This window comes from Typopeltis vanoorti, chromosome 8 (genome assembly GCF_054136105.1).
Source record: "Typopeltis vanoorti isolate ZY-2024b chromosome 8, IOZ_Tvanoo_1.0, whole genome shotgun sequence".
Classification (NCBI taxonomy): Eukaryota; Metazoa; Arthropoda; class Arachnida; order Uropygi; family Thelyphonidae; genus Typopeltis; species Typopeltis vanoorti.
The window spans coordinates 38,712,948-38,732,487 of record NC_143556.1 but is presented as its reverse complement, the minus strand read 5'-3'; the positions used below and the strand labels follow the sequence as shown (position 1 = coordinate 38,732,487).

At 37.6% G+C, this 19,540-nt stretch overlaps 1 protein-coding gene across 1 annotated transcript in view; it reads left to right on the top strand.

The window, feature by feature from the left end:
* The window catches only part of LOC150103937 (voltage-dependent calcium channel type A subunit alpha-1-like), a 1,762,795-nt gene that overhangs the window by 1,128,794 nt on the left and 614,461 nt on the right, over positions 1–19,540 (top strand). The window contains exon 31 of the mRNA XM_090397103.1: positions 2,077–2,174. Coding sequence (XP_090253229.1) covers positions 2,077–2,174 — 98 coding nt within the window. The remainder of the gene's footprint in view (positions 1–2,076; positions 2,175–19,540) is intronic.

Sequence of the window (19,540 nt, the reverse complement as noted above, 5' to 3'; positions counted from 1 at the left end):
ATAACAACCTGATGATTTGCAATACCAAATTCCAATAAAAAGATTGTCGTAAATGGACGTGGCACTCCTTCGATGGCAAACTCAAGAATATGATTGACCTGATATTAATAGACCAGAAATGGAGAACCTCAGTTCAACAGTGCAGATCATTCCAAGGAGCTGATATTGATTCGGACCACAGCTTGGTGATTGTGAATATAAGACTAAAACTGAAACAGAAGTACAAAGGAAAGTTCCAGAAAGCTAGAGACATCTCAAAACTAAATGAAGACAGACTAAGAACAGCATATCTCAATTTTTTCTATTTGGTATTTTTTCTGCAATCAACTCATCATGTTCCCATTCTAATTACTGTTGTTTCCCTGAGTCATCACATTTCCACTCTCATAAACCAAGTCTCCTTAAAATCATTCCATACACTCACTTCAAATCCCTTCATTCTTTCTTCTCTGTGATGATAAAGTAAACACTTGTTTATGATGTAAATTGCATAGATGCTTAGGCAATTCTGGTTTACCATTCTTTGTATATTAATATCATAGATAATTTCTTTTATATAATTGTGTGTGTGTGTGTATGTGCATATATGATGCTATAGTAGTGCTATACTTATGCATACTAAAAGAAAATATTTTTTATATTTATTTAAATGAATTCTTCATATTAATCATTAATACCATGTTTGGTTTTCATTGCATTTTTATGTGTTCTGTAGAGTAAATGACAAACAATGTACTTTAGTTGTTCTCCTAATTAATTTGTTACTATTAAAATATATACATATATATAAAATAAATATTTAGAATTTAACGACATTAGTGGATACAGAAGTGTATAATAAAATAGTAGAATAGTAGAAAGCATAGTCAGCAGTTGTAGTAATAATAGAAGTAGTATATAACAATAGAAGTAGTGAAGAGTAGGTCCATATTTGTATATGTGTTTATATGTATAAAATAATCCTGTACCTTAACTGTTGTGTAACAATGTCTTCCTCACTTTTCCATTCCTCCTACCCAACCAACCAACCCTTTTGTCATCCTTCTTCTGTTTTATGAATATCCATCCCGTCCCTTCTCTTCCTCCCTTCTTCTCCCCTGCTTTGTATACTTATGGGCTTTATTAATATTTATAATGGTTTCAATTTTGCGTGAATATTTCCTGTTACTTTATATATCTTCTGCCCTTTATTAATACTATACTTTAATTCAATTTGTCATAACATATGATATCTTTTGTTTTCCTATTTCTGTTCGTGCATCACTTTTACCACCCCGAGGGTTTATCTTTTTGGTTGGGCTTTACAACCTTCTCATTAACACTCAATCTCCCTTCCTGTCTTCTTTGGCCCTTATCCTCGGCCCATCCCATTTTCCCAGGTGTTTGGAAATATCGCCTTCAATCCAGACACAGACATGAACCGCCACAACAACTTCCATTCCTTCATTCAATCACTGCTTCTCTTATTTAGGTGAGTCACAAAAGGTGATATGTTGGTACAGTTTGTCGTGGTTTGGTTGACTTTTTTGGGGGGGGGGATTGCAAAATCAACTTAAGCATATTATTCCAGTAATGTTAATAAAATAATTATATTCAGCAAATACAAACATTAAATATGATTCTAAACAATAACTAATTAAATTTAAATTTGGCTCAAAAATATGAAATTAAAATAAAGGAGAAATAATTGAAAAATGTTATATCAGGATTTAAAATTTAGGAAAATTTAGATATACATAACCAAACTTCACGGCAAGCTGCACATATGAAAATGCATTCTTCAATCACTTCTTTATCTTTCCATCTATTTTTATCATTTTCTTTTGATATGTTTTTGCCTTCTGTTTTTGTAGCTTAGAAAGTAGAATAGATAGTAAATAAGAATTTTAAGTTGCTAATGCTGTCAGTGATATCTTTCCTTTGTTACTTTTCAATTATCATTATTATTATATGCATAATGAATCACTACAGTTACCTTACCTACCTTGTAACCATTACTACGATACTTAATTAGTGGTAACATATTGATTTTAACGACAATTTACACTAATCATCTCCCTCTGCGCATCTATCCAGGTTTTTGGTAATATTGCCCTTCGACCAGAACCTGAATCTTCCATAACTCGACATAATAACTTCCGTAACTTCTTTCAAGGACTAATGCTTCTCTTCAGGCAAGTTACTGACATCAAGAGTATTCTATGTGTTGCTTGGTGTAAAGGTGCACAACATTTTGCACAGTACAACATTTCCCCTGCTGAAAGTGTTTTAATTTTGTTTATTGCAGAAGTATATTACAATTAATTCATTATTGCTAAAACAGTTACTTGATATATTAATTTCATGCAAAACAGCTGTGTGTGTGTATGTATGTATGTGTGTGTGTGTGTGTGTGTGTGTGTGTGTGTGTGTGTGTGTGTGTGTGTGTGTGTGTGTGTGTGTGTGTGTGTGAAATTTGCAGCACACTCATGCACACTTAACCCTTCACTGCTTTTTTTTTTTTTTTGCACATATGCAACTGTCATAGTATATATATAATATGACTTGCTTAATTTAGCAAATGTAAAACACTTAATTTGATTGATAGTATGAGTTTGCAACAGTAAATGACAATGTCAGGAGTATTTGATTTAGGCATAAATACTGCTGCCACTCAATACATTAATAAATTTTGTTTAATCCTCTATCCAAGTGTGTGCAAACAAAGTTTGTGCCTGAAAGTATCTTCAGGACTGGGGTAAAGTGGTACAACACCAGGCCACTCCTTGCAAAGGTGGAGCAAGCTACCCACACTCCTATCTCAGTATCTCCCATAATGCAAAACACATCTCCTTGCGGATATGTATAACGTTATGCATTAAGAGAGGGGGCCTAATCAGCCTCAAACTTTGTTTGCACACACTTGGATAAAGGATTAAACTAAATTTATTATAGTCTGACCAAGTGAAAAATAAACTTTCAACACTCAATACATTTTTTGGTTATTATTAAAAATTGGTACAGTGAAGAGTTAATTCTGATGAAATTAATGGTTTACAATTTTATCATTGTAGGAATTATTGATTCAGAAAAGTTTGAATTAGTGTTAATAATCCCACTCTTAATTCTCTTCATGAAACAATAAGGAAAGTGTCAAAACAACAATTAGAAATTATTATGTATGAAATAGCAAAAAATAAAATTCGGTAATGATAAAGTGCCATTTTGAGTTTTTGTGTGTGTGATTATATTATATTCATATGTTCATGTAATGTGAGAAATTTTTGCCTAAACATTCATTTGACATATTTGACAAATGAATGTAATATTCATTTGACAAATATGTTGCAGCTGTTATCAAGTTTGAGATTTAAAATGCCAAATTTTTAAATCAACCATCTTAAATGATTTTTCAAGTTTTCATGATATATTGAATAGCATTTTGATTTCCATTATTTTTCTTACTGTTATTCAGTAACTTTTGTATCTATAATTCTAAATTTTACATTTTGATATGAAATATTAAGTGTTATAATTTATTAAATCAATAGTTCCATAAAATATTAAAACACTTCAGCAGGCCACTTTTTTTTTTTTTTTTTTGCTGGACAACATGCACACATAAGCACAACATATCCTGGACATATTAATAATGCCTTCCAATAATTATCACATGCATGGCATTTGCTAAACATGCATACAGTGTACTTATACTACATTTATTCTTTCTAGGACTATGTATTACCTTGTGTCACCGTATGCATGAACAGTTTTTGTGGATTATGGCTTGGTATAATTCAAGTAATATTGCCCAACAGCTGCTGTTGGCTTCCTCATACCAGGCAGTGTTGTGTGCATGGTTTTTTAAGTAACATAATTGTTTCTTGCACCTCTTGCTGATTGTTTTACTACTTCTCGCAAAAAAAAAAAAAAAAAAAAAAACATATTTATACACACATACATGCATGCTTACATGCATACACACACACGTTTGTGAGTGTGTGTGCATACATGCAGTTTAGTTGATTAAAAATTAAAATTACAATATTTAACATTTAAGGCATGGTGTTAAACACTGTTTAACACCATGCCTTAAATGCCAAGAAAAAATTTAAAGCTACATAATAAATGCAAGCAAAATCAATATTAAAATTTTATTATATTATAAAAATTGCAACCAAACATGTTCTTCTTTATGATGTAAACATAGACTAATTACCTAAGAAAATATTTTTTCATTGCAGTAATTTTTTTAGTATATAATGTTGCATTAAATAAAACAGCATCACACATTCACATGTGAGGTTGAAGTTAGCATAAATTTTAAATATTTAGTAGGATGTTGCTACTAAATGCCTTATAGTAGGGAAGAGAGGTGGCAGACATGATGAGGAAGAGGAAGTTGGACATTTTATGTGTGCAGCAGACAAGGTGGAAAGGCAAAGGAACTGGGAGATGGATATAAATTGTTCTACTCTGGAGCGAATAACGAGGGAAGAAATGGTGTAGGAATTGTGGCGTGTGGCAGAATGAAGGGTGAAGTACTGGACGTGGGTAGAAGGAACGACAGGATCATGCGAATGAAATTGGGTCTTGGAGAAGAGCGGGTGGTCGTATTATGTGTATATGCCCCGGATAAATGCGAGGGTTGATGTCAGGAAGGGCATCTGGTCGGAAAACTTCAGTGCCAACTCAAACTATGATTTATGAGTCAAAGAGAAAATGATATAAGGGCTAGGGCATACCTCTTAAGCGACACGCAGCCACATCGCCCTACAGCTGTGGGAAGTGGACGAGGGCTACCGCATCAAGGGTGGGTGCGGTTAAAGAAGCGAGCCCAGCAGGTGGAGAGGATGTTGCGAGTGGGAACACTGAATGTTGGAAGCATGACTGGAAGGGGAAGAGAGGTGGCAAACATGATGAGGAAGAGGATGTTGGACATTTTATGTGTGCAGGAGACAAGGTGGAAAGGGGGCAAGGCAAAGGAACTGGGAGATGGATATAAATAGTTCTACTCTGCAGCGAATAACGAGGGAAGAAATGGTGGAGGAATTGTGGTGTGTGGCAGAATGAAGGGTGAAATACTGGACATGGGTAGAAGGAACGACAGGATCATGCAAATGAAATTGGGTCTTGGAGAAGAGCGAGTGGTCGTATTATGTGTATATGCCCCGCAAGTTGGTTGTACAGCAGAGGAAAAAGATGAGTTCTGGAATGTGTTAGATGAAGAAATGAGGGAATTGGAAGAAAATGAGATTGTGATTGTTGGAGGAGACTTGAACGGGCACATAGGAAGACAGAATAGAGACTGTGAAAGGGTGCATGGTGGCCACGGAGTGGGAATGATGAACCAAGAAGAAGAGAGGGTTGTGGACTTTGCAGTAGCGTTTGATCTGGCAATCGTGAACTCGTTTTTCTTCAAGAGGGCAGAACATTTGATAACATTTAGAAGTGGTAACAACAGCTCACAAATTACTACATTTTGACTAGAAGAAAACATCTTAAGGTTGTGACAAATTGTAAAGTAATTCCAATAGATCAAGTAGCACAACAACACCGACTGCTGTGCGCAGACTTTAAAATAAGATCGAAGATAAGAACTTCTGGTTGCCATGGGATGAAGACAATTAAGTGGTTTCGCTTAAAAGAGGAGAGTGTGAGGAATCGTTTTAGGGAGAGAGTGTTAGAGAGGATTTCGGATGGACTGGAAAGTGTACAAGATTGGTGGAAACATAATTCAAAAGTAATCCTGAGCTGTGCACTCGAGGTGCTTGGTGAGACATCTGGAAAGATTAGAGAGCAGAAGGAGGGTTGGTGGTGGAATAATGATGTACAAGTGGCAGTGACAGCTAAGAGGAAGGCAAAGCAGAAGTGGGATGAGTCAAGAGTGGAAGAGGACAGAGAGGTGTACAAAGAGAGAAAGCAAGAAGCCAATAGAGTTGTGGCACAGGCGAAGGCCATGGCATATCAAGATTTGTATGATCAATTAGAAACAAAGGAAGGACAGAGAAAAATTTACCAACTAGTGAAATGTAGAAATAAAGCAGCTAAGGACATCTTACATGTGAGGCAGATCAAAGATGCTGAAGGAAGAGTATTACGGAGCGATGTGGACATAAGAAAGAGATGGAAAATATACTTTGAGGGACTTTTGAATGAGGAAAATGCAAGGACTCACAGAGGAGATGGGCAGCCTTCTGAGGGGATGGTGCAGAACATCAGTAGAATGGAAGTGATGGAGGCCATGAAGAGGATGAGGAATGGAAAAGCGGTGGGCCCCGACAGAATTCCAGTGGAGGCATGGAAGGCACGGGGGGGGGAATTGACCTGCTGTGGGACCTGTTCATGAAAGTTTGCCATCAGGAAAATATACCCGAGGAATGGAGGGAGAGTACTCTTGTTCCCATCTACAAGGGTAAAGGGGATGCACAAGACTGTAAAAATTACAGAGGAATAAAGTTGATGTCCCACACAATGAAGATCCTAGAAAGGGTTCTTGATGGTAGATTGAGGGAGGAGGTGGAGATTGCAAAGGAACAATTTGGCTTCATGCCTGGTAGATCAACAACAGATGCTGTCTTTGGGTTATGACAGATGATGGAAAAATATCGAGAGAAACAAAGGGAGCTACATCTGGTATTTATTGATCTGGAGAAAGCATACGATAGAGTGCCAAGGCAAGAAGTCTGGAGGTGTCTGAGGGAGAAGAAGGTGCCAGAGAAATATGTCAGGTTGGTGCGGGAAATGTACAGAAATGTGAAGACAAGTGTTCGGACCTGTCTGGGACAGACAGAAAGTTTTCAAGTAACAGTTGGCTTGCATCAAGGGTCAGCATTAAGTCCGTTTCTGTTTAATATTGTGATGGAGGTGGTAACAGAGGAGGTGAGAGAAGATGCACCTTGGACAATGTTGTATGCAGATGACATCTTGCTGTGTGTAGATTCAAGAGAAGAAGCGGAAACTAAACTGGAAAAATTGAGAAAAGTACTGGAAGAGAGAGGTATGAGACTGAGCAGAAGTAAGACAGAGTATATGTATTGCGCAGTGGGCGGTGGCCAGGAGACAGATCTGGAGCTGGAAGGAAATGTCATCAGGAAGGTGAGAGACTTTAGATACTTAGGTTCAACAGTGGAAGAAGATGGAGGAGCTGAGAAGGAAGTGGGATGCAGGATACAAGCGGGTTGGAGGAACTGGAGGGAGATGGCTGGAGTGTTTTGCGATAAGAGGGTGCCGATCAATCTGAAAGGCAAAATTTATAGGACAGTAGTGAGGCCAGCTATGACATATGCTATAGAAACTGTGCCCCTGAGGAAAAATAACATCAGCAGGATGGAAGTAGCAGAGATGAGAATGCTTAGGTGGATGTGCGGTGTGACCAGAAAGGATCATCTGAGAAATGACTATGTCAGGGGAACAGTGAAAGTTACGAACTTAGGAGCGAAAATACAGGAGGCAAGGTTGAGATGGTTTGGTCATGTGATGAGGAGGGAGGACGAATATGTGGGAAGAAGGGTCATGCAGATGGATGTGCAAGGAAGGCGGAAGCGTGGGTGGCCAAAGAAGAGATGGAGGGAGCTGGTAGAAGAGGACTTGAAGATGAAGAACTTGGATGTGGTGACAGCCCAAGACAGGAAGGTTTGGAGGAGACTCATAACAAACAGTGACCCCACTTAAGTGGGAGAAGCTGTAGAAGAAGAAGAAGAAGTAGGATGTTGCTACAGATCAGGGAATGCAGAGGGAGATGATTCTGAAATATTCAGAGAGATGAGATTGATGAGTGATAGGAAGGTGATAATAATGGGTGACTTTAACTATGTGATCATTGAATGGAAGCAAGAAATATTAGGTGTGCATAAGAAGATTGAATTTCTTGAGCTACTTGGAGACAACTATTTCATACAGCATGTAGTTAAAGCGACATGTGGGAGTTGGATGTTAATAATAATATCATCAATGTATGATGTGATATTATTATTAGATGTAATAATAATATCATCTCATATATTGATAATAGAAGATGCCACCACAATACCACCTTTTGGGGAAAGTGATCATGTGGTTTTGATATGGGGAGTGGCTAGCTAGGTACAAACTTCTGGTCAAGTTTGTACCTGGCTAGGAATTACAGAGCAGTGAACTATCATTATCATACTTGTCACAAAGTAAGGAAACATCTTGGTGATGTTCAGTAGCTTGATCAGTTGAAGAGGAGAGCAAAGTCTGCAGTGTCTGGGATCTGGTCACTAAGATGTTTCCTTACTTTATGACAAGTATGATCATGATAGTTCCCTGCTCTGTTAATAAAGTAGGAGAGAAATGGATTAATCAGGGAATTATTCAGAATCTTTTGAGAAACAGGACATTATCAAGGAGATATAACAAACAAGGTGTGCTGTGTTTATATACACGTGCTAGAAGTGTAAGAAACACAGCAGATGAAATGGTTGCATTAATTGAGTCTGTTCACCCAAAAATTGTTAGAATAAGTGAGACATGGCTGGATGATGATGGCATCCTGACTGGAATAGAGATGGAAGGGTATGATGTGTTTCGTGAGGATAGAAAGGGTAAAAAGGGAGGAAAGTGCTATTAATGATAGAGAAAGAGTTATGTCCATACAAAGTAGAGATGCAAGAGGGAAATAGTGCCAGTGGCTTTGAGGCAGTATGTTGTGAGATAGAGGTGAATAGAATGAAATACTTAGTTGGATGTTGTTAAAGACTTGGTAATGTGGATGGTAGTGACTATGAAATGTATAATCAAATTAGCCAAGCAAATAAGAAAATTATGATTATCATGGACAATTTTAACTATGGCAATGTAGACTGGAATGCTGTGATGATAAGATAGCAACTGGAAGTAAAGAAAATGAGTTTCTTGAATTTTTGAGGGACAACCACCTCAGACAGTATTATTAAACAGAGGGCACACAAGGATTGGGGGTCTTGTATACAATCATCTCATCAGAGGATGTAATTATAAATAAGGTGTCCAATTGCCCTCCAATTGGTGAGAGTGACCATGAAGTGATTACCTGGGTGGTTGCCAGCAGTGTGAAGACCTCTGTGAGAAAAGGATATATGTGGAACTACAAAGGTGATGATTATGAAGAGCTCAGGAGACAACTTACAGGTGTAGCATGGAATGAGGAGTTAGCTGGAAAAGAGAACAGTGCAGCTTGGGGGATTTTCAAAAACTATCTAGTAGATGCAATGTCTAAATGTAAGAAGGGTGAGAAGGTTAAATAAGGTAGGTGTGAAATGGATAAATAAAGAGATTAAGCATGTGATACAGAGAAAAAGGATATTATGGAGGCAACATAAGAGAAGTGGTAATAACCAACTCAATGAGCGACTTGTTTGGTAAAGGGTAGCAAAAGTGAGGTACGAGCAGCAGTTATCTAATGAAGCCAGAAAGAATCCTAGGGAGTTCTTTTGATATGTAGCCAGCAAAATAAAAAAAAAAAATTATTATGGAAGGACGACATTGATTGGAGAAAATGGTATAAGGACATCTGTTGCGGAAGATATAGTGAGATACTTAATGAGCAGTTCATAAAGGTCTTTCATTCTTGTGAATGTGACTTCATGGAGAGAGATTGAGAGCATTCGATGATGGGGGGGGGAGAGACTGACTGTAAGTGAGCAAGACGTATATGAGCAGTTGAGCAAACACGATGTTAATAAGTCTGTGGGACTTGATAATATATCACCATGTATTCTGAAGGAATGTGCCAGGGAGTTGACATTAGCCTTGACATATTTTTTTAATATGAGTCTTGCAATGTTTCAAATTCCTAAGGAGTGAAAGGAGGGCAAGATTGTGCCACTTCATGAGGGAGGTGATCAAACAGAAGCATCAAATTATAGAATTATCCTTGTGTCAGTTGTTGTAGAAGCTTGTGAGAACTAGGATCCAGAATTGGGTTGACAACAATGGTATTATCTTTAATTAAAGATAACGGTATTATCTTTAATAATCGTTTTATTGTAATAAATTACAATAAAATGATGGCTTCCTTTGACAGAGGAGAGGAATACACAGTAATATGCTTAGATTTTGCAAAGCTTTTGTTGATTACCGCATGATAATTTTATAGTCAAACTAGAGCGGATGGGATGGGATATTAGATTAGTGCATTGAATCAGAGACTGGCTAGCTGATAGGTATCAGTAAGTTGTGTATGGGGGAACAATATCCTGGAAAAGAAAAGTCACTAGCGGTGTACCTAAGGGGTCTGTTTTAAGGCCATTACTGTTTAACTTATATGTTAATGATATTGGCAAAGATTTGGATGGAGATATTTTGTTTGCAAATGATGCAAAGTTGGGATGAGTAGAGAAGTTGTGTCCTTACAAGAAGACTTGAATAAATTGAGTGAATGGGCATGGAAAAGTTCAATGTTGCAAAATGTAAGGTTTTGAAATTTGGGAAAGAAAGATGGGATTTAGAATTTACTTGGTGGGGATAAATTGTCAGAGCACATTGCCAAAATTGTGAAGACAGCACAAAGACTTCTGGGAATGATGCAGAAGACACTAACTTTTAGATGTAGGGAGATTCTTTTCCCATTGTATAAGGCTTTGATTAGGCCACACATGGACTACTGTGCCCAGATTTGGTCATCTGATTTTCAAAAGGATGAAGAGACATTGGAAAGGGTCCAGAGGTGACTGGCTAAGGTAGTTTCTGACTTCTGGAATGTCGAATATAAGGAAAGATTGAGAAGATGAAATTTACAGAGTCTAGTGGATAGTTGGAAGAGGGGAGATATGATAGAGACCTACAAGTTAATAAGGGGTTTATAGGATCAATGCTGGTGAGGTTCTACAGAAAACAATGAGAGATGAGGGGAGAACCAGAGGTCATCCCTGGAAACTGTATAAAGAGGGTGAGCAGAGTTGTGAGAAGCAAGTTTTTTGCATGCAGAGCTGTGAATGATTGGAATGCCTTGCCTGTGAGTGTGGTATCTGCAGAGAATTTGAGTGTATTTATCGTGCGGTATGATGAGCTGTATGTATGTTAAAAGGACCTCCTCCATGAGTCTTTGACTCCATGGGGTCTTGGGGTAATAATAATAAAATGTTTTTGGAAACCTGCTCAAAAAATGAAATATAATTGATGCTATTCATTTGCATTTTAATAAATAAAATTTGAAAATTATAAGAAAAAATTAAATGAAAAAGTATTTTTCTTTGGCAACCTGTTTAAAAACAAAATACATAATCTCAATCCAAAAAATCACAGTTCATTAATGTAATGAAACTCTGCTTTACTTTTGGCGAGACAAGTGCATTCCCTATAAGAGAAACTCAGTGTTTTACTGGACAAAATTCTACAACCATTTTCATAATTGTTGGGTGGGGAGTGAGTTGCTATGCTTGTTTTTGGAGGGAAAAAAAGTCAGAGAACTTTTCTGCTTCCCTGAAAAATGGCGACATATTTCAACCATGACATATTGCATATTATTATTATTATGTAACACCTCCATTGAGTCCAAGGACTCATCGAGGGAGGGCCTCATGGAATTTTTCATGGTTGAAAAATATGTCACAGTTGAATCTCAGCTTGTTCAATAACAATGCAAACTTTCAGAGTTCACAGTTTTGTTTTTGTTTGAAACAGATTCACAAACCCTTCCTTTTTTTTCCCATGGTGACAAGATAAATACATACATGTTTATGATGGTCTTTGTCTCCAACAAAGACTGACTTTTCCTTTTTTATTGTATCAGTTGCCTTCTTTAATGCTCCCAAAATTCCTCAACGTCTTCTTTATTAGAATCTTCTTTGGGACCATGAGCATAAATAAGTCTCATTATTCAGTTTCCTCATACTGATAATTTATCCACATCACTTATGCTTGATACTGCAAACTATTCAAGACGATTATTCTTGTATTTAATATTCAATACTTCTAAAGCAGATGTGAGCAGGAGCATAAATAGTATGCTTTGCCTGACGCTGTGGTGAATGCAAATACATTGAATGAGGCTAAAGCATGGTTTGATGGGTTTTGTGTGTAACAGAGTTTGCCTCCCGTGATAAGTATCTTAGGCTACATGGAAGTGTGGTGTTAATGATAATAATAATATAGCTGCTCCTTCTTTTCCTTTATTGTCATTGCCTGAATATAACATCTTATTTGTTGATCAGAAAATTCTCATCTGTTTTTGTTTTCTTTGTTTCGGTGATGCCTATTATGTTTGAACTTGGACTTATTCTTCTGCTAATTCCATTTCTTTCCTGATGATGCTTCTTATGTTGAATCCATTGTGAACTCTTCTGATGTTGAGTTGGGATTTGTTCCAGTAGGTGACTTTTTTCTTCTCATCCTGATTTGTTAAAAATTGTAATGTGAAAAATTAAACAACATATAGTTGCAGTTCTTGTACTTCATCACTTCTAAAGCATGTTTATAAATAACTGTGTCATCTCCTAAATGGAATGAAGAACTAAAGTTTGTTATTAATATGATGTGATAATATTAATTTCAGTACAACATTAATGGACAATATTCATTTCATTAAGTCCACGTATAAAAGGTTGCAGAAAACTGTAAGGTAAAGATTGAGGTGGGGATGAGAGAGAAGGGAACTTGCAATATTAGCTAATTAGCACTGTTCTGGAAAATAGATATACAGGATGTGAAAGAAGAGGCATATTATACTTGACAAGAAACTATGTTCTAATTTTTATCCAAGTGTAAGCAAACTAAGTTTACATGTGAAGTATCTTCATGACTATTGTACTTGTATATAGAGGCTGTTATAAAGTATATTATACTTGACAAGGATTATGTGTTAAACCTTTCCCAACATCCTCTACAAGAAGTGAAGATACTCCATACTCAAACTTTGTTTGTTTACATATGGGTAAGGATTAAAGCAAGAATAACCGTGTGAAAAAAAAAACTTCTCACAAGAAGAAGTCCTTGTAGTGGATTTGAATTTGTACACCATATGAATGTTGACCAGCTGTGGCTCCAAAAAAAAAAAAAAAATGAATAAATAAATAAACCCTGCCAACATTAATTCTACAAAAAGAAAAATAATAATAATAAGTTCATGTATCCCCGAGGGTTGTTGACGTTACCAGCTGTTATTTGTTAGGAATAGTAATTTTGGTTTAGTGACTGTGGGTGGTGCACATTGTCTATATTGCTGTTGCCACAAATGTTGCTTAAACAGCAATATAGACAATGTGCACCACTTACAGTGATCTTAACCAAAATTACTATTTCTATTTCTAACAAATAACAGCTGGTAACTTCAACAACCTCAATCCACCTTAGCTGCTCAAAATACACATTACAAGATTCCTTCTACCACAGGGTGGAACATGTGCATTTATAGAACTGACATCCTATGTCAGAGATTGCAAAAACTCAATTCCTCCCCTTCCCCCATTTGAGCTGTTTGGCTCAAAATTTATTTACCAAACCTGTCACTTTCATTTGTTTCTCCATCACTCCCCAAACTTTGATAAACTACTCTGAACTCTGCAACTATCTCTCTAAAAATCAATTTTCATTAGTCAGAATATCCTCCTAATAGTGAGGTCATCCTTGGCGACTTCAATGTCCACAACTCAGATTGGCATCCCTTCTTCAGTTTCATTGATCAAGCAGGCAGGGATGCTGATGTATTTGTAATTAGTAATGACCAACACAGATTGTCAATCTCCCTACCAGAATACCTGACAATCCCCTCCAATCTGCCAGCACACTTGATCTCTTCCTAAAAAGCTCCTCTTCTAATTAACCTTTAGATGTTAGTTCTCCTCTTATTAAATCACTCCACAACCTTGTACAAGTCTCCTTTTCCATGGAACAACCTTCACTCTACAGTTCTCAGTCTCATGTCCTTTTTCACTACAAGGGTATCAAATGAGATGACTATCTTCTGTGACCTCTACTCTGACTACTGCTTCAGTTCTCCTTATCCAAACATCTGCTCAGACCAAATAAAAGAAATCGTCCTCACAAGAATGAAAGCCCCCATCCCATCTAAAATCCCCAGCACCATTCAAGCCTTTGTTCTTAAAAAAATGTGTACCAGTGTAGTAAAAAACTCAGCATACCATAAGTGGCTCAAGACCAAAACTAGCTGCTCCCTCCTCCTATACAATAGCTTGCAACAGCTGGATTTGTTGATGATTCTTTTACAGCTGTTGTAAATTATGATGTAAGAGGAGTGAGCAGCTAGAGTGTTGGTCTCAAGCCACTTGGTATGCTGAGTTTTAACTACACTGGCACACATTTTTAAAGAATAAAGGCTTGAATGGTGCTGGGGATTTTGAATGGAATGAGGGCCTTCATTCTTGTGAGGATGATTTCTCTTATTCAATCTGAGCAGATGTTTGGATAAGCAGAACTGAAGCAGTAGTCAAATGATGGTAAGGAGAAGTAGAGGTAGGAATAGATTTTGAATGGCTTGACTGCCATTCCAAATTCACCTCCAGGGAATTGCAGTCAAGCCTTCTGGTCCCTTGCAAAACCACTGGGCACAATTTTTGTGCACCAGTTACATAATACAATTTAATGGAATAATTACAGCACAAAGAGAAACAATTAAACAGCAGATTTAATCATTTCAATATTTTATTTTTCTCACAGATGAAACTTTAAGAATACAATGTTAAAATTGTAATAACACACAATAAACAATAAATTGAAAAAAATGATATTAGACTATATGAAGACTAAAGTCCTATGAGGGATGCCCTCTATGTTGCAAGAACAAAGACCCTTGTAAACACCTTGAATAGAGAGGGGAGGAAGTGGATCCTTAAGACATCAGAGAAGGGAAACCAGTTTCAAATGAGGTTTGAGAAGTGCAGAGATTATACATTTATTTAAAGTTCTGGCTATATTTTGTGAATTGCCTGAGATGTAGGAAATAGTAATGGAATTACTGTAGTTTTTATGTTGAGAGGGATGTGCAGAGGTGGAAGGAACAGTTAATAATATGCTGTCCTTAAAATCCTTGTCAACAGAGAATCCAACCTCTGTTCCACCCAAGCTTCAAGCTTCCTTACAGCTGAACTCGCCTTTATTTGCAAAATCCTTCCTGTCCAATAGTGACAATGCCAAAAACAAATAATCTGTCCCTTCTACCTCCCCACATCCCTCTTAATATAAAGACCGCAGTAATGCCATTACTATTCCCTGTATCCAGGGCACTTAAGAAAAAATAACCAGAACTTTAAATAAATGTATAATTTCTGTACTGCTTTCAAACCTCATTTGAAGCTGGCTTCCCTTCTCCACTCTTCTAAGGATTCACTTCCTCCCCTTCTCTATTCTAAGTGTTTACAAAGTTCCTTGTTCTTGCAACTTATCATATTGTCACACTGGGAGATCTGCTAACATCTCTGCCTAGATGAACACAAAAAAATGCATTCGCTGGCACAACAATGGTCAGTCAGATCTAGCAGACCATGCCTTCAATACCTTCCAAAGAATCATATTGTAGAAAACTGTCATACTCCATCACAGTAAATTCAAACTTGAAAGACTGTTTTTAGAATCGATAGATCTTTAAAAAAAAAAAACAGCCTAATCTTAATAAATATGGTTATATTAAACTTCCCAAGATTTGTGAAACTTTAATTCTAAGGCCTTCTGCCCAACATCTAAGGCCAGCCAACAGCACCCATATAGGATGCCCCCATAGGACTTTAGTCTTCTTAAAGTTTAATATCATGTGTTCCACTTATTGTTTCTTGTGTGTATTTTTGTGTGTTATTACAATTTTAACATTGTATCTTTGAAGATGTCTCTGTGACAGAGACAAAATACTGAAATGATTAAACCTGCTGTTTAATTATTTCTCTTTGTGCTGTAGTTATTCCATTAAATTGTATTATGAGTGTAAACCAGCACCTAAGCCTATATACTCATTTGTCCACCAATGTTTTCACCTCTCTCTCTCGCTCTCTCTCTTTCTCTCAAATTCAAATGGTAGCAAAGTGATCTCACTTAAAGACAAGACTGACTTACTGGCATCACTCTTCTCTTCAAATTCAAGCATTTGTGACATGGAATGAGCAGTTCTAGGTAGAGTGGGCAGAACTTTGCTCAGGTCATCAATGCAGGAATTTATTGCAGTCTTATTACTTATTACAGATAGAAAGACATTTGAGTAATCCGTAACAACCTCCAATCAAGACATCCAATCCTGGTGGTATCCCACCTATTGTATTAAAACTTGTACCCCAAAACTAACACCTATCCTGTATTGGCTTTTCAATGTATCCTGTTAGCAAACTGCCATCCTATGGTCTGTCTTCCATGTTCTGCAAATGGGATGCCAATTGCTTCACTGGTCACTCACTGCAAGTTGTGGTGGATATTTTCCTCTTCTTAGATTTCACCAACAATACAGGAGTATCCTAGGATTCTGTACTTTCACCCTCTCTTCCTACTGTATATAAATGATCTGCTCTCACAAAGTTTGTGTCCTCACAAACTATCAGTAGATTCACAGATGATAGTGCATTTCATTCTTCCTTTTCATTTGATAAACCTTGCAGTGCCCAGTTTTTTAGACATTTCAAGATCTACAATGTCAGTGTCCTAAACACTGATCTGCTATCTATATTTCAATGAGACAAGAACCTTTAGTAAACTTCAGAATCACCAAAACTCAGTCCTGTCTGATCTCTCACAAGAAAGAATTCACATCCTTTCCCCTAACTTTCAGTAATACCTACTAAAACTGAACTACACCTTCAAACTCTTTTAGCACAAACACATCTCAACCACAGTTTCTGCGGCTGCCAAAATAAACTCAAATTTACTTTTCTGCTGAAGACACTACATCACATCTTTACAGTTAATAATTCTATACAGATCCTAAATCTGGCCAACCATGGAATATTTCTCGCATACTTGGGGTGGTGGTGCACCACAATGCTCTCTAAGATTGTTTGATGCTATCTAGAAGATAGCAATCCAATTAATTAATGCTCCCTCTCTCAGAGATTTGCTCCAATCCTTCTCCAATAGTTACTCAGCTTCTGCATTGTGCAAGTTCTGCAAATACTTTCCAGACAGTGCTCTGTTGAAATGGCCACTATAAATTCTCCATTTTCCTCCAAAATCATAAAAATAGGAGCTGCTGTAACCAATGCCCATTGACAGTCCAGCTTGAAACATACCAAACCAACATCTTTGTGTCCTCTTTGATTTCATCTAATTTAGTTTTTTGGAACAACACCTACAATTCTGGTATAGTCAATTCTCCTGTAGGATCATGCACATTATTATTATTATTATTGTCATTAGACCCCCGTGAAATCTTTTGACTCCATGGTGAACATACCCACTATCATATAGATAGCTCACCTTGCTGTACTTTGAACACATATACTGTATCCACATTCACCACATCCTCGGTCATGCATTCCAATCATCTACTGGGAAGAAGTTGCTGTGACCAGGTCCTGGCCCTGACAACACAGATTGAAGCAGGCTTCCAGAAGAAACTTAACTCCGGAGCCACTTTCATTGACCTAACATCAGCTTATGACACAGTCTGAATCAGGGGCCTCTTCCTAAAGCTAGAAAATATTATAAGGTGCAAAAAAACTTTCCAGCTTTTTGAATCCATTCTCTCCAACAGAAAGATACGGGTCCATTGGTGGAAAAAAGAGCAGGCCCAGATTCCTTCAAATGGTTTTCCACAGGGCTCTGTGTTATCCCCTTTACTCTTTAACATCTACGTGTATGACTTACCACATACCAGCTCAAGCAAGTATATGTACGCTGATGACCTAATGATCCTACAATCTACCTCCTTTGCCAACCTGGAATCTACCTTGAAGACAGACCTGAACATCCTGGAAGAGTACTTCAAGCAGTGGTACTTGAAGCCAAATCCAACAAAAACCGTGTCCACAGTATTTCACCTGAACAATGCAGAGGCGAATCAACACCTCAACCGTTCTTTCTTTCTGCGGAAAAATGGTAGAACACGAGCCTCACCTAAAATACCTTGGAGTGAGTCTGGATAGAAGCCTAACCTATAAAAGGCACATCACCAACCTATTCACAAAATTAAAACAAGAAACAATATCATTTCAAGGCTTGCCAGAACAACCTGGGGTTGTGGCGCAGAAGTCCTAAGGTCATCTGCACTAGCCCTCACATTCTCTGCAGCAGAATATTGTGCCCCTGTCTGGGAAAGAAGTGCACACGCTAACATTATAGACACCCAGCTAAATTCTACCATGTGCACAATTAGTTGGACAGTGAGAAGCATCCCCCCCCCCCCCCTTGCCAGAACAATCTGGGGTTGTGGTGCAGAAGTACTAAGGTCATCTGCACTAGCCCTCACATTCTCTGCAGCAGAATATTGTGCCCCTGTCTGGGAAAGAAGTGCACACACTAACATGATAGACACCCAGCTAAATTCTACAATGTGCACAATTAGTTGGACAGTGAGAAGCATCCCCCCCTCTCCTGGCTGCCTGTCTTATCTAACACTGCTCCACCAAATATAAGGAGAAGACAATCCTCAATTAAAGAATTTAACAAAGCAATGAGCAACCCACTCCTGCCCCTCCACCAGACTCTCATAAATCCACCTAGTCCTCGCTTAAAATCTAGAAAGCTTTTCTGGTCCATGGACAAATTCTCTTCAGCTGCTCTGCCATCAACACCTGACGTAGAGACAATACTGGTCCAACAAACGGCTTCCTGGTAGAAGATCCCTGTGCTCTGCATCCTAGTTTTGCTCTTCCTAGGAAAATTTGGTCATCAATCAACAGGATCAAAAACTAACCAGGGAAGATGTGGCTCCCTACTACATAAATGGAGGCTGTTAGACCACCCTTATTGTGATTGTTCTCCCGTGGCTCAGACGATTACCCAAGGTGCCAATTTCACTGTGGTGGCCTAGAGGACATTCACAAGGTGATGGATGAGGCCTTGGATTGCCTTTCCAGACTGGACATTGACCATTGTAAATGTTCTGCATTCCTTTTGCCATAAGAATAAATAAATAAATAAAATAAATCACCTACCACTCTCTATACAAAAAAAACCTTGTTCCCAACCCACTCTGCTCACATCCTCCTTATGCAGCTTCCAGGAATGTCCTCTTGTTTTCTCCCTGTCTTCCCCATTCTATTAAAAAAATAATAATAATAACCTTATCTACATTAATCAGATAATAACTGCTTACTAACATATATATCTCAATCTTGTCCTCTGTTCTTTTTCTTGCCACTAGACCTCTACAAATTGAATTTCCTCAACTTTTCTTTATACTCTGCATTCTTATAATACCAGAAACTACCTAAATCAATCATCTCCACACACTTTCCAGTATCTCTTCTTCCCTTGACAAATCTGTACATGGTAATTTAGGTGCAACCTGATGAAGACCTTATTCAGTATAACTATAATCTTTATTATACACTTCAGTGTCCTCTACATCATTGCCATAATGCATTGTGCTGTCCTTACAATTTTAGTAATTATCTCCAAATTTTAGGTACTTATCCACTATCACCTTCAGCTCCTCCACCTTCTCTACCCCCCCCCCCACCAGTTG